Raw genomic sequence first — 15,464 nt, 5'->3', positions numbered from 1 at the left:
AATTTGCACCATTCAATACCTAACTTAATAACGTACTGCTAATTGCCTGTAAATAAAATGTATTAGTGTACACGGTATACAATATATACTGTACGTATGTAGTAAAATGTGGAAGCTTACCTTTCGAGTGAGGCTATCTCCGAAAGTGGCGACAGAGGGGGAGAACAAACGGCAGATACGTACGTACACTTAACTTTATAAAACACATAAAAAAATGTAAGGAAAACATACTTAAACTAAAATTTACGAAACATTAACAAAACTGTAACACTTAACTTTACAAAAAAACTAAAATAAAATAAAAAATTGTCTTTTTTTTATTATTAAAAAATTTTTTTTTTTTTTTTTTTTTTTTTTTTTTTTTATATCTTTACGTTTTTTTTTTTTTTTTTTTTTTTTTTTTTAACAAAATTTCAACTTCATCAACACTTTCAACTTTCTGTTTTTTAGTATCACTTGGTTCCTCCTTTTTACTTACTCCTCCTACTACTAAAGGCCTCTTTAAAAAATAACGATCCAAGGAAGATTGCTTCTGCCTACTTTTCACAATGTTCCTGAAATGACTCGGGCAAACGTCCTCAAACTGCGCAAGCATACGACCTGTGTGAGTCTTTTCGGGGTGTCTTTTTTTTTTCTACAAATGATTGCACTTTATGAAAAGCGGCTAGAACATCCTTAATTTCTGCTGTTGTCATAGGGTTGTCCTCCTCCTCGCCACTGCTATGTTATGTTGCATGACCTCCAACTCCTTCAGGTTATCCGTCATAAGCTCCTCTTGGTGCTCCTCGAGAAGGTCGTCCTCGTCGACGACCAGCCCCATGGACTTGCCGGTGCAATGATCTCGTCAAGATCTGGTTACAAAACAGTTTCAGGATCGTCAACTGTTTCTGAATCTGCAGCACCAGCTTCGCCCACGTCGAATCCCTCGAAGTCTCGGGCGGATATGGCATCAGGCCAGAGTTTCCTCCACAAGGAATTCAAGGTTCGCCTCAAAACCTCCTGCCAAGCTTGGTCGATGAGTCGGATGCATATGACTATGTCGAAATGCTCCTTCCAAAATTCACGCAAGGTGAGGTTAGTGGTATCGGTGATGTCGAAACATCTCTTCAAAAGATGTTTCGTATACAGCTTCTTAAAGTTCGATATCACTTGCTGGTCCATGGGCTGGAGGAGAGGGGTGGTGTTAGGCGGAAGATAAAGAACCTTGATGAAGGAATACTCCGCTAGGATATCTTTCTTGAGGGCAGGAGGGTGGGGAGGGGCATTGTCCAACACCAGCAGACATTTCAGAGGGAGGCGCTTCTCTTCCAAGAATTTCTTACATGTCAGGCCGAAACACAGATTTACCCACTCGGTGAACAAAAGCCTCGTTACCCAGGCTTTCGCATTAGCCCTCCACATCACTGGAAGCTTCTCCTTAAGCACTTTGTGGGCCTTGAAGGCTCGAGGAGTCTCGGAATGATAGACCAGTAGGGGCTTCACCTTGCAATCCCCACTGGCGTTTGAACAAAGTACGAGCGTAAGCCTGTCTTTCATAGGCTTATGCCCAGGTAGCTTCTTCTCTTCCTCTGTGATGTACATCCAACAAGGCATTTTTTTCCAAAAAAAGCCCAGTCTCATCACAGTTGAAGACTTGCTGAGAACTGTAGCCTTCCTTGGTCATCATCTCGTCAAACGTCTTTTTAAAGGCTTCGGCCGCTTTCGTGTCCGAGCTGGCAGCCTCCCCATGCCGCACCACCGAATGGATGCCAGTCCATTTACGGAATTTCTCGAACCACCCATGCGAAGCCTTGAACTCTGGGGTTGGCGTTGATGTCCCTTCTCCTCCATCGTCTTCAGCCTGGGTAATCAAATCGCCGAAAATAGTGCTGGCCTTGTGGCAGATTGCTGTCTCCATTATCGTATCGCCAGCGATTTCTTTGTCTTTTATCCAGACAAGAAGCAGCCGTTCCATCTCGTCGTGCACGTGGGTCCTCTTGCTGGACAAAATAGTGACGCCCTTGGAAGGTGTAGCTGCTTTGATGACATCCTTCTGCTTAAGGATGGTGCCTATTGTCAACGGATTTCGGCCGCATTCCTTGGCGATCACACTCAATCGCATACCAGCTTCATACTTCTTGATAATCTCCATCTTTGTCTCCAAAGAGAGCATTCTCTTCTTTCCGTGAATTTCAACTTTCTTGGGACCCATGACTACGTATATACTGTATGTAATTTACGTATAAGTAGAGTAAAGTTCTCTCACAACACGATAAAGTACGAATACTGCAACGAAATCACTAACGAATTTATGTTAATAAACGAAATCGTTAGAATGAACGAATACCGTGTGCGTACGATAACGATGCTGGTACCGAGTGGCCGAGGCACACTGCTACATAGTAGATGCATGATGGGAAGGATGCTGACCAATAGGAGAGAAGGATCTCATGGCAGTGACTAGCATCAGGAACCAATGGGAGAGCAGGAAGATGGTGGCAAGTCTACTCAGTTGGCGGCGCGCGAGTTTCAAAATTGTTATCGGTGGTCCGGGCAAATCTCGGACTTTCCAGCAACAACCTTTCGTATCTTGAAAAATTTTCGTATGTAGAGCCGTAAAATTTTTCATGTTAGCTTTTGTATCTCGAGTTTTTCGTAAGTTGAGCCTTTCGTATCTCAAGGTACCACTGTATATACCAGTGAAAGACTAAGGTGAATGCAGACCTACGTCTTCACAGCTGAATCAAGAGACGTTAACTCTCAAGATTCTGAACGTAGAAAAAGTCCCGTTGATGACACCAACCAGTGAAGACGGTTTTAATCCCTGTTGTTTTACAGAGGACTGAAAACGATAAACCGCCATTTCATTGCTGTTCGGTGAGAAGTCGGAGTTTGCAGTGAAAGCGGAGTGTCTTTCAGTAATGAAAACACAGGGATTGTACTGCCTGAAGAACTGCTTCTCATGGGCTGGATCAGGGAGGACATTTCTATTACTTTGGCCAAAAGTAGAGCTGGCAGGGTGGGAAACAGGCCAAGTCTTCCGTTATTCATCTACAATTCGGGGTGAACAAAGAATAATTGCACACCTACGATTTACGAGACGCATTTAGAAGACAAACTCAGATGTCTGAAGAAATCACTCTGCATCATCACAGCCGCAGGTGCCATGAACCGGAAGACTAGGTTACAGACTTCTGTTACCATGAGGTAAACAGAAAGATGATAACGAGTCTAGCGAGATATCTGTGTCTGAAAATTCTCGCAACTGCAAAAGGCGATGCAGGAGAGATGGTCATACATGTATGCGAGAATTCCAGCCAACCAGAGACCTAGGTCTGTGATTGCCAGGCAGAGATTCGATTCGGTAGTCAATCATCGCAGAGGAGGAGAGACAAAACCCAACCGAACTATCTCGAAGAGTCAGCTGTACTGGCTGCGGCAGGCAGAGCTGGCAGGCAGCCCGTACACCGCTAGCTCTCGCTCACCTGTCATCCCAAGTTCCCAGGTAATCCATTCCATGAAGGAATACGTTTGGCTAGAACCATTGAGCGCAAGAAAATACGCTCAAGCATTTGCATTTTAACCGAAATGGGAGGGAAGAAACCAGTCCTATTCGGTGAATGCAAACGCTATAGTGTTGTTGTCAACAATACCACTAGTATCTCAAAATCAAAACCAGTAACTCTTGGGAGGCTTCCAAGGCAGTCCCAAGTTGTAGTTCAATTAAAAGAAGATACTATTCGTCTCGGTCACATACCCATAGAGTTAACTATAGTTATGTGCCTACACCTCTGACAATTCAACAGATAACAGAAGCATGTCGCGAGAGAAATATACATAGTATATTTGTAGGTTCCTGTACATCGCACTCCAGCCTAATTCTCCTTCATTCAAGGAACTAGCATTAAAATCCCTCCCTGAATATAAGTCTATGTGATAAACATACCCTGTACTGGCTTCACATAATTCAAATTTTTTTATACCATTCCTGGAATGCCTCTTATTTGGCATATATTGAATGTACAAACACCTGTTGCGCATACCTACCATACTCTCATCTAAAGATACGGTTTGCTCTGGGTGATAATGGTGCTTGAACAAACTGTTACATGAATCCAAAAATGGCCTTATACGGGCCCAAGCATTGAACTGGGGATGACCTCTAGGATAGACTAGTGCATTATCACTAATATGAAAAAATCTACTAATGAGCAAGTATTCATCCCTTGCCATCGTCTCCGAAAAAAAGGGAATTCTAGTTTCCCTAGAAGTGTTCCAAAAATGCTTTACATTTTTCAAAGGAATGAGACCCATCAACAAGGACAAACCCAAAATCTTCATCATTTTGTTTAGAGTAACAGGTTTCCATCGAGAATATCGTGAATGTGGATGTGATGCCATCCACTCTTCCTTCTCAGAAAGGACTTGGTTGGCATATCTGCTGGTTTCAGTGACTAATTTGTCGATGATGGCATTATTCATAAATAACATGTACTCTATTGGATGTGCATTTTTATTAGGAATGTTTATTGGTCCTATATGTATGCAGAAAACTAAATTTCATACCTGAACAAGGGTTTTCAGAAGCATATACCCGCTTCCATAAGCTTCCCACATCAATATGCACATCGTTATCACTGTTACTTTCACTGCCATCGTAATTATTGATATCAAAATCACTACATGATGATAATGAATCAACATCATCATCAAAAGAAGCCATTACCTCCAAGAAGTTGCAAAACAAACAAAGAACAATAAAAACGTTGACCGTTGCTCGAATTAAAGATACAAAAGCCTTCCTGGCCACGTGCCCCCCCCCAAACTGAAAGAAGATTTACAATTTTGCTATTTTTACTATGATTAAATGAAATCTGGCATCTTTTATACTCAAGAGTAAGCTGAATGGTTGGTAAGACTGTTGACGTCACGCAAACAGAGCTACGAGGAGGGGCTGATATTACCGCGATATTTGAAAATAAAGCATTAATAATATCGATGTCGTCCTTACGTGGCATATATAGCGTCTATTTTAGCGACGCTTAGTTTTCAAGATTAAGAGTTCATTTTTGGCTCCTTTTTTTGTCATTGCCTGAAGTTTAGTATGCAACCATTAGAAATGAAAAAAAATATCATTATCATATATAAATATTGGGATATATGACAGCGCAAAAATTTTTTTTATATATAATTGTATACAAATCGCGCTGTGAGCAAAACGGTTAAAGCTAACGAGTTAATTTTTTTTTCGTTGTATTGTACACTAAATTTCGATCATTTTGGTATATAGCACATTGTAAAACGATCAAGGCAACACAGAGAAAATATTATCATAAAATGATGCGTGAATTCATAACGCGCGGACATAAAAAAAAGATGTTTTCAAAAATTCACCATAAATCGAAATATTGTGCTAGAGACTTCTGTTTGTTGCAAAATGAAGGTAATTGATTGAATATTACTAGACTGTAAGTGCTGTAGCTTACAATTGCAGTTTTCGACCATTTCGGTAGAGTTAAAGTTGACCGAAGGACGAATTTTTTCTATTTATCGTTATTTATATGAAAATATTTCAAAACTGATAAAAGCTACAACCATGGGTTGTTTTTATTGTATTCTACATGAAATTGCGCACACTTTCATATATAAAACTTTATGTAACGGCTAATTTAAAATGGTGCGAACATTACGACAATCGGACGAAAAAATTTGATTTATTCGGAAGAGTTACCGCGCGGACGTAAGGAAAAAGTTTATTTCATAAATTCCCCATAAATCAAAATATTGTGTTAGAGACTTCCAATTTGTTGCTAAATAAAGTTAAATATTTGAATATTACTAGAATGTCAGAGTTTTAGCTTACAATTGCGTTTTTTGACCATTTCGGTCGAGTCAAAGTTGACCAAAAGTTGAAATTTTGCCACTTATTGTTATTTATATGAAAATATTTCATAACTGATAAAAGATACAACCATGGGTTGTTTATTGTTGTATTCTACATGAAATTGCACACATTTTCATATATAAAACTTTATGTAATGGCTAATTTAAAATGGTGCAAACATTACGACAATCAGACAAAAAAATTTCTAATTTTTTTCAGAAATTACCGCGCGGATGCAAGGAAAATGTTTTTTTTTTTTTTTTTTCATAAATTCATCATAAATCAAAATATTATGCTAGAGACTTCCAATTTGTTGCAAAATGAAGGTAAATGATTGAATATTACTAGAATATAAGAGTTTTAGCTTACAATTGCGTTTTTCGACCATTTTGGTAGAGTCAAAGTTGACCGAAGGTTGAAATTTTGACACATTGTTATTTATATGAAAATATTTCAAAACTGATAAAAGCTACAACCATGAGTTGTTTTTTGTTGTATTCTACATGAAATAGTGCAAATTTTCATATATAATACTCCATGTAATGGCTAATATGAAATGGTGCAAAAATTATGTCAAAGTGACGAAATAATTTCTGAGATGTGTCACTGATGCTTTTTAGTGCGAGGAGAAAGAAATTCGCACTTGCGCGCCTGGGTAATGATTGTGAACAAAACAACGCCTTTATCCGTGAGCTCCCAGCATCCCCCAAGGCGCGTGATTCAAAAGTTTTCTCCTAGTAGGCCTATAACTATTTTTCCACGAATTTTTTTAAAAACTTTTTTATATAGACGTATATACGTCCAATCGGCACCCAACAGACAATTTATATCGACGTTTAATACGTCCAATCAGTGTTAAAGGATTAAATGTATATATTGTACTACTGTTTAGCACAGTGTAGGGTAGGCTGATTTCATTTTAAGTTTTTTTTTCAAGATATGATGGGATTTGTGTAACCTAAACCAATTGTATATAGGGAAATACCTGTACTGGGTAAATTGGCATACATCATACACTCCTGTTTCAAGATAACCAGGCGGTCACAATGTTTCTACACATCACATTACAGCAGAAACTATCTTTGAGATTACAGTAATCCCTCGCTACTTCGCGCCTCAAGTTTCGCGCCCTCAGTGCAACGCGGATTTTTAAAAAATATTCATCAAAAATTCAAAGTTGAGAAAAAATGGCGTGGGCGCTAGCAGAAGGCAGAGAGAGTACATTAGAACATCAGGTATCAACACGGAGATGGCGCGTAACTCAAACTGCCAAGCGCCCAGCGAAGGAAGACCGCATTCATTGTTCTCTCGCGCTCGTGTCGCTACTCTTGCCGCATGAAAGTTTTAGCTGATCCTTTGTGCTTTTTTTGTGCAAAATAGTGCTTGTGACGCCCTTGAAAATGGCTCCTAAACATCCTACACCCTCTACATCCTCTGGTAAACCCAAGAAGAAGAGAAAAATGATGACGGTGAACGAGAAAGTGAAATTATTGGACATGCTTAAGGCAGGCAGTAGCTATGCGTCTGTTGCCCGCATGTACGGACTGAATGAATCAACGGTTCGCTACATAAAAAAAGACAAATTAAAAATCCGTAAAACTGCCTCAATAACGTTCTCCAAGTACACTAAGCGTGTTGTGACTCCTCATAATAAGAGGATTGTGCAACTGGAGAATGCGTTATCAGTGTGGATAACGGACTGTATACTACGCATTTAAAAAATAGGGGGGACCCTACTTCGCGGTTTCTCACTTATCACAGTCGGTTCTGGTCCCCATTAATAGCGATAGGTGAGGGATTACTGTAATCCCCTCTCATTTCTAATTGTAGCTGCAATTGTTTGTCAGGTTCAAAGAATTAGATTATACTGAATCTAAAATATACAGTTAAAAGCTTCTTGCAAGGAGTTTGAATGACTAAGAAGCATTACTATCTCTAGGATACATCCAATTCTTATTAGTTTCCTCAAAATAGTTTGTCAAATGGGATGAACCATGAGAAGAAGTAATCAATGTTTGCACCAATGAATGCTTGTGGCAAACATTGTTTGTAGGCAAGAATGTTGTGTACCTGTTAAGATGAGAATCTGCAAGGTCCTTTTTGATACAAAGGTACTTCACTTCTGCTTCATGGGCACGTCTAGAGCTGCTTGACAGTGACTCTTGAAGGTTTTTCACATCTTCTCTCAACTGAGTACCAATTTCCCTGCAAAGATAACATCCTTTAAAACACCCTCATAAAAATCAATAATTTTTTAATACATGCTCAAATTTATGGCCTGGCTTAGTTACCAGCAAAATGACAAATACATCAGCCTTTGTTTGAAAATAAAAATAAAAAGTTTTAATATATAATCGCCATTCATAGTCTAATTTAGTAGTCTACAAAATTACACCCATCAGCCTTTTGTTTAAAATACTAAAGAAGCTCAGTGGTTTGGTAAATACTTTGTAGAACCACTGATTCTGTTACAGCTATTGTCAAGTCCAGGGTCTGTGAATATATAGGCACTTCTGATCACTGCACAACTGAGATGGAGATATTTGTCAGTCAGTATATTGACAAATATGTCCATCTCAGTCTGACTGAAATCTACAGCCAATTGGGATTGCATTATTGAAGCTTGTCAGGTATTTAATATTTCAGATGCTACATTAGATCTAGATCCCAAAAGAAGTTAAATGAAATGCAATGGCTATTTTAATAAGGTATGTCCCTAGAAAGATCATAAAATTTAGAACAAATGACTGGCCACGGTTTGATAAAACATGTAGACAAGTCTACAATGACTAACAGGCCAAATTCACTACATTCAATACATGGAGACAAAATGGTTCTAATGAATGTTACACCATATTTGTTGAATCTTGCTGTGCTACGAATGGAACTTAACATACAGCCAAGAGAAATTACAATAATTCCTTGAAGTGGAAACTTGAAGGAATTATTTGGCCTCATCTGTGGTGGACCAAATTTGTCATTTATCTTTGGGTTAGGCTTGTCTTCCATTCCATCATTACTAACAGATGATGGTAAATTAGTTACTGACCCTAGGGAAAAGGCTGAACTGCTTCATCAGGCTTTTGAAGCTAAGCAATCGGCCGAGGATGTTCCCCTTCTTGATACTCATCATCCTGAACTTATTTCTATAAAATTGGTATTTGGCTCTAAGGATGTTATGAAAATTCTGGGGTGGAGAGGATCCTGACAGTTTTTACCTTTGTTTTTCAAAAATGTTTAGTGTTGTCTCCCAAGATTAGTAGTTTCTATAGATCTTTATGCAGACATAGTATCTTTGCAAATGATCGCAAGCTTACTAATACAGAGTTTGCTCCAAAGAGTAGCATACAGGTATTCTCCTACTTACGAATATAGCCTAGCCTAAACTAGGGTAATCACTACCCTCTTTACATATAGGGTAGCATACCTTACACTACACAGTATCCTTACACATATACGGCATTGTAATTAATAATTTCAGCTAATTCTCTGGGTTCAATGCATATTGGCCCATAATAATTCAGTACTAAGAGAAATTGAATAACATTAACAAGTTATCCTAGCATATACAATGATAGATACCACAGTAAATCGGACCCCGATTCGGACTGATATCAGCATAATTGAGCAATACCTATCAGGCTGCTGACGCCTACATATAATTAGGGAATAAAAACAACAAATTTGCATCTCTTCCGTGAATCTTTTAAAAATTATACATTACTCTATCCTATTATATTGTGTATATTCTCATATTACTTATTGTATCATAAAATGCTAACAAAGCGGTCAATGCTTTGGTTTGGAAATCATCTGATGGTGCATGCAATTTTATTTTGTCGTACTAAACTCAATTCGGAGCAAATTGTTTTGCTTCTAGTTAGCATAAAAGAATATCTAGATACTTTACTTATATGAGACAAGGTCATCTTTTCGTTACAAGAAGTGTTAATTATAAGTTGAAATATGAATTTAATACGTCTTGTTGGGAACTAAGTTATCTTTTTCGTTAACAGATTGCTTTGTGGGCATGTTTATAGTGTAAGGAAAATTATGTGATTCCATTCACTATTTTCACTTGATTTCTTCGTAATACGAGCTTTACCGTTACTTTATTTATCTTTTGTCAGCGTGAAAACAGCAGTAAACTGTATTCTTTCAGAACCTGAAGTTTTGATTAAAATGATTCTTTCTCCACTTTATCTACAGTTGTGTTTGATCGGATAAGTTTACGGGAGTTTTATCTTTGTTACCGATGCACAATAACAGTCATTAGCAGCTCAAAAAGTGTTCTCAGCTTCAGCTACAACTTTGTTTAAATTTAACAGTATGTATGTTTCCTTGCTGATCTTTGATCTATAGCGAACAAAGTTACTACCTAAAAATATATCTGTCCTATTATACATAACGTCATTTATAACATAACTGTGGTAATTGTTTACTATCGTATGACGGTTGAAATACAAGCCAAATGGATGTTGTTATCCAATTCAGTTGTACTTAGCATAACGTTATTTCTCGTTCAGTTGTTCATGGCTGTACACATTTACCATATGAGTAAAACGTTAAAACAAAACTTTCAATTTTTTTTTTTTTTTTTTTTAAGTAGAAGACGAGATGAAGTTAGGCTATTGTAATTTGGTCTCTCTCTCTTGCTGTCTGGTTGTACGCTACTGGGCTGTACCCATTAAGAGTGAAATTTAAAAATATTTTCAAAATATTGTCGTATCAGTATTAATTGCTAACCCATCGTAAAATTAGATTACCGTAAGACGAACACTACCTGTATCTGCAGACTGCAGTAATTATTACAGACTGATCGCTATTCTCCCTGTGCTCTCCAAAGTTGCTGACAAATTTATTGTTATGCCACTATATAAGTATTTTTAATCTAAAGGATTGGTTAGCTAACAATCAATATGCATACAGGAAGCAGTTAGGTACCTACTATGCTCTTTTACACTGACATGCCATTTGCAAGGGAACCTTGGTAAGGGTTTTGATTGCAAAGTAATTCAAACAGAATTTAGTGCTGTCTTGGTCACGTCTAACCTCCCATGAAGTATCATTAACTTCTCATGAGAGGAGGGGAATTAACACCTCACATGTGGCTGTACAGCCTCCCATGTAGAGAGGATAAGTCCCAAGGGCAGATCCTTCCTGAAGCCTCCCATATGGTATCATATACCTCTCATGTATGGAGTGGCATAACCCATGAAAAGTAGGCAAACTAATCTATGAATAAAGATAAATCAATAAAACTACTACCTCCTCTACCGAACCAGAGCTAATTACCAAATATTATAATACAGTCATACCCTTACATACAAAAGTCCCTATGTAAGAAAAATCCAGCTTATGAACACAAAGACAAAGATTTCTTTGCTTCTGTGTACGAAAATAATTCAGGCTGCGAAAGGGTGTACTGTAAAGTCCGAGATTTGCCCCGGGCCGCCGAGAACAAATTTAAAACTGGCGCGCCGCCAACTCAGTAGACTCGCCACCATCCTCCCCCTCTCCCATTGGGTCCTGATGCTAATTACCGCCGTAAGATCCTGCTCTCCTATTGGTCAGCATCTATTCCATCATGCATCTACGTAAGGGAGTTCCTCACCCATTTTGTTTCGGCAGCATTATCGTACACACACAGAATTCGTTCGTTCACGTAGATTTTGTTCGTTACTGTAAATTCGTGTTAGTGATTTCGCTTCGTTGTACTGTAAGTTACTTTATTGTGTTGTATGTGAACTTAATTACTTACGTTATTAGCCATGGGTCCCAAGAATGTTGCTGAAGTTCAAGGAAATAAGAGGATGCTTTCTGTGGAGATGAAGATGGAGATAATCAAGAAGTATTTGTTAATGTGTTTTGTAAAGTCTAGTGTTAATGTTTTCTGCCATATTTTAATGTGTTTCGTAAAGTTAAGTGTTCGTGTTTTCTGCCGTTTGTCCTCCTCCTCTGTCGCCACTTTTGGACATTGCCCCACTCGAAAGGTAAGATACCACATTTTAATACATATGTACGTACAGTATTTCTTGTACCCTGTACACTCATACACTTTCTTTACAGGTACAGTAACTGTTAGCTTAGGTATTGAATGGTCCAAATTGTTGTATTTCATTGTTTATTGTTCAATTTAACTTTATTATAAAATTTACTGTGTTGTTTTTGTAGGGCTTGGAATGAGTTAGGTAATTTACATGTAAAACGTAGTTCTGGATACGAAAAAATCAGGTTACGAAGGCCGCTTCGGAACAGATTAATTTCGTAACCTGAGGCACTACTGTACTGAATTAGCTGCTACGAACAGCCTTAGCGAGTAACCCCCTTCTGAAATGAACTGTACATCTCTCAAGTAGAAAGAAGTGAATACCAAAACTTATTTCCAAGACACCGCTTCTAAAATCCTGCTTACTGAGAAATTCCTCAGGAAGGCTGATGACGTTGCTATACTCCTGATACTACATGTGCTCTAAGGCGTGGAACATCGTTCTCCAAAATTGTGTCCCTGGGAAGGGTTTGGGAAATTACTTCCCTTAAGAAAAAACTGATCGCATTTTTCGATAGTAATCCTGAGGGTTTCCTGGGCGAAATGAATAAGGACCGCGGCCGTGGCAATTATTTGGAAGTGCGCGACAGGTAATATCTAAGTGCTCGCACTGGACAAAGATGCATCTCAGCCACGTCACCTCTGACGAAATCCTTGAGAGACGAAACCTTAAACTCTCTCAGAAGGGGGTTAGTTTCTGACTCTGACTTAGCCACAAATTCCGGAAGATACGCCGGAAGATACAAGAGATACAAATACTATCCTGCAAACGAAATTGATCTCAAGACTGCTTGAATTTCCCCCACTCTTTTAGCCACAGCCTGTGATATCATAAACAAAACTTTCTTAGTAAGCTCTTGTAAGGACAAATTCAGAGGTTCAAAGGCTTACGAGCTTAATAATTTTAGAACATCCGCTAAATCCCATGAAGAGGCCCAAAGCGGAACGATCGGGCGTTGGATCTTAAAAGATCTGAGATCATGAAGGACTCTTATGATTAGAAATCTCTAGTAAATGAAACCTAAAGGTGCTAGCTAACATGGATCTGTAGCCTGCGATAGTATAGTAAGAGAGAGACTTGGATTTTCTTAGCAAAAGAAGAAAATCTGCCACCTTTGCTACTGCAGGGCGAGAAATACTATGCCCTTGTCCCCTTCACCATGTACGGTACATCGCCCACCTTAACTGGTATAACTTCCTTGTCGACTTCCTCAGGCACATAGAAAGTTGTTGAGCCACTCCTTTCGAAAGACCGGAATTTCCAGCTGTTCGCTGCACAGTCTCCATGCAGCTAGGTTGAGCAAGGGAAGGTTCTTGTGGTAATGATGAAAATGAGGCTGTTTGAGAAGATCTTTCCTTCAAGGCAGGAGGATCTGAGGTTTGGACAGCAATTCCAAGAGATCCAGGAACCAAGGTCTCCGAGGCCAAAACGGAGCAATCAGGGTCATCTCCGTATTCTTACACCCTCTTAGCTTCATCAGTACCAGCTGAATGAGGCCGAACAGAGGGATGGCATATAAGGTAGATTGTCCCACGGGTGGAGCATAGCGTCCATCCCGCAAGACATAGGGTCTGCTACCGGAGAGAAATATACTGGGAGACGATAGTTCAATCTTGTGGTAAACAGATCACCGTGGCTGGCCACCTCTTTAACAGTGTTTGGACTACCTCTTGCACTAATGTCCATTTGCTTCCTCGGACTTCTCTCGAACAGCTCAGCTCTTCTGCTAGGACGTTGAGCTTTCCCGCAATGAACTGCGGAAGTAATGAGGTCTTGTGGCTTTCGCACCAACATAAGATTCTCTGTGCAATGATGTTCAGGGTTGACGATCTTGTACCTCCCTCTCTCTTTAGTGCTGTTGTGTTGTCTGAAAAGAGTGCTACGACTTTCTGCCAGACTTGATCTTTGAAGCTTAACAAAGCCTCCACTATGGCCTCTTAATTCTCAGAAATTTATTGACTCCTCCCGATCCGAAACCCTCCAAAGGCCCTCAGCCTGAGCTTCCTTCAGGGTTGTGCCCCAACCCTGATTCGAGGCATCTGAATACAGATGGATGTCCAGAATCGGGAGGGCAAGACTAAATGCTAGTAGTCAGAAGAGCCTCTTCTGACCACCACCGAAGATCCTCGAGGCAGGAATCGTCCCAGATTATCACTGCATTCTCTTCCCAAGAGTCCCAGCTATTCCTGAGACGTACCTGCAGAGAACAAATCCGGAGACGAGAGCCTGGCTAGAAGGGACAGAGATGACATCTTTCCCAGAAGACTTCTCCATTCATTTGCAAGTTGTGCTTTGTCTGAGAGGAGTAGCTTGACTTGGCTCACAATCGACTGCACTCGTTCTCAAGTCGGGAAAGCCTTCAAAAGAGGCGTCTGAATAATCTCCATGCCGAGATAGGTAATAGTCTGAGAAGGGGACAGGGAACTCTTCGTCATGTTGATATGAATCCCCAATGTCTCGCAGAGTTTTAAAGGATGTTCCTTGCTCTTAGAGCCTCCTCCCTGGAAGAGGCTTGAATTAGCCAATTGTCCAGGTACCTCCTCATGCTTGTTTGCTTTTTGCTTGTATGGTGTTTTTACATTGCATGGAACCAGTGGTTATTCAGCAACGGGACCAACGGCTTTACGTGACTTCCGAACCACGTTGAAAGTGAACTTCTATCACCAGAAATACACATCTCTCACTCCTCATTTGGAATGTCCGGGAATCGAACCCGTGATCACCGAGGTGAGAAGCAAACACCAAACCAACCACGATGATACATGACAGCAGAAACAGGAGCCATCAGTCCGAAACAAGACTTTGAAATGGAAGGTTCCCAGTGTAGCCAAGAAACAAAGGAATCTCTGAGATTCTAGATGCACTGGAACTTAAGAGATATGCATCCTTGAGATCCACTGACACCATCCAGTCGTGTTTTCGGACTGACCTCAGCACCGACTGAGTCGTTTCCATATGAAACTTCATGGAAACGATGAATCGGTTCAGGCCCAAAAAATCTATGATGGGCCTCCAAGAACCATCCGCCTTGGAGGTTATGAAGATTCGATTGTAAAAGCTAGTTCTAACGCTCCCTCGTCCCACAAAAAACGAATCTCCGTAGCCAAAGCCTTCCCCTGATGGATGACGGGGAATAGCTTAAAAGAAACACCGGGAATTGGATAGTGGAAAGGCCAAATGGAAAGGGATCTTGTATCCCACTCTCAAGACCGCCACCACCCAACTCTCCGCACCCCAATTCTCCCAGGTTGTTACAAAGGGGGACAAACAACCTCCTACTGGCGTCGACGAGGGCAGTGTCTCATATCTCCGAAAACCCTTCTTGCCAGAAGAGGGTTTGGAGGAAGCAGAGGAAGGTTTGGATGAAAACCTGACTTTTTTGTGAGACCTGGCCGGGGAAGACGAACCGAAACGCTTACCTGGAGAGGGTGCACGCGCACCTTTAGGGGACCTAGTGCTCTGAGCAGCCACCCGAATAATGGCTTGCTGAGACTCGACTACAGACGGGGAAGAAACAAAATTCACCATGAATGATACCTCCTCCTCCTTGA

General features: G+C 40.1%; 1 protein-coding gene across 10 annotated transcripts in view; it reads right to left on the bottom strand.

Moving 5' to 3' along the window:
* The window catches only part of LOC135201401 (E3 ubiquitin-protein ligase TTC3-like), a 409,740-nt gene that overhangs the window by 74,535 nt on the left and 319,741 nt on the right, over nucleotides 1-15,464 (bottom strand). For all 10 annotated transcript variants that reach the window (XM_064230282.1, XM_064230284.1, XM_064230283.1 and 7 more), the window contains one exon: nucleotides 7,934-8,068. In XM_064230282.1, the coding sequence (XP_064086352.1) occupies nucleotides 7,934-8,068 (135 nt within the window). The remainder of the gene's footprint in view (nucleotides 1-7,933; nucleotides 8,069-15,464) is intronic.

This window comes from Macrobrachium nipponense, chromosome 28 (assembly GCF_015104395.2).
Source record: "Macrobrachium nipponense isolate FS-2020 chromosome 28, ASM1510439v2, whole genome shotgun sequence".
Classification (NCBI taxonomy): domain Eukaryota; kingdom Metazoa; phylum Arthropoda; class Malacostraca; order Decapoda; family Palaemonidae; genus Macrobrachium; species Macrobrachium nipponense.
The sequence above is the reverse complement of the archived record's forward strand: the minus strand, read 5'-3'. Positions and strand labels throughout refer to the sequence as shown.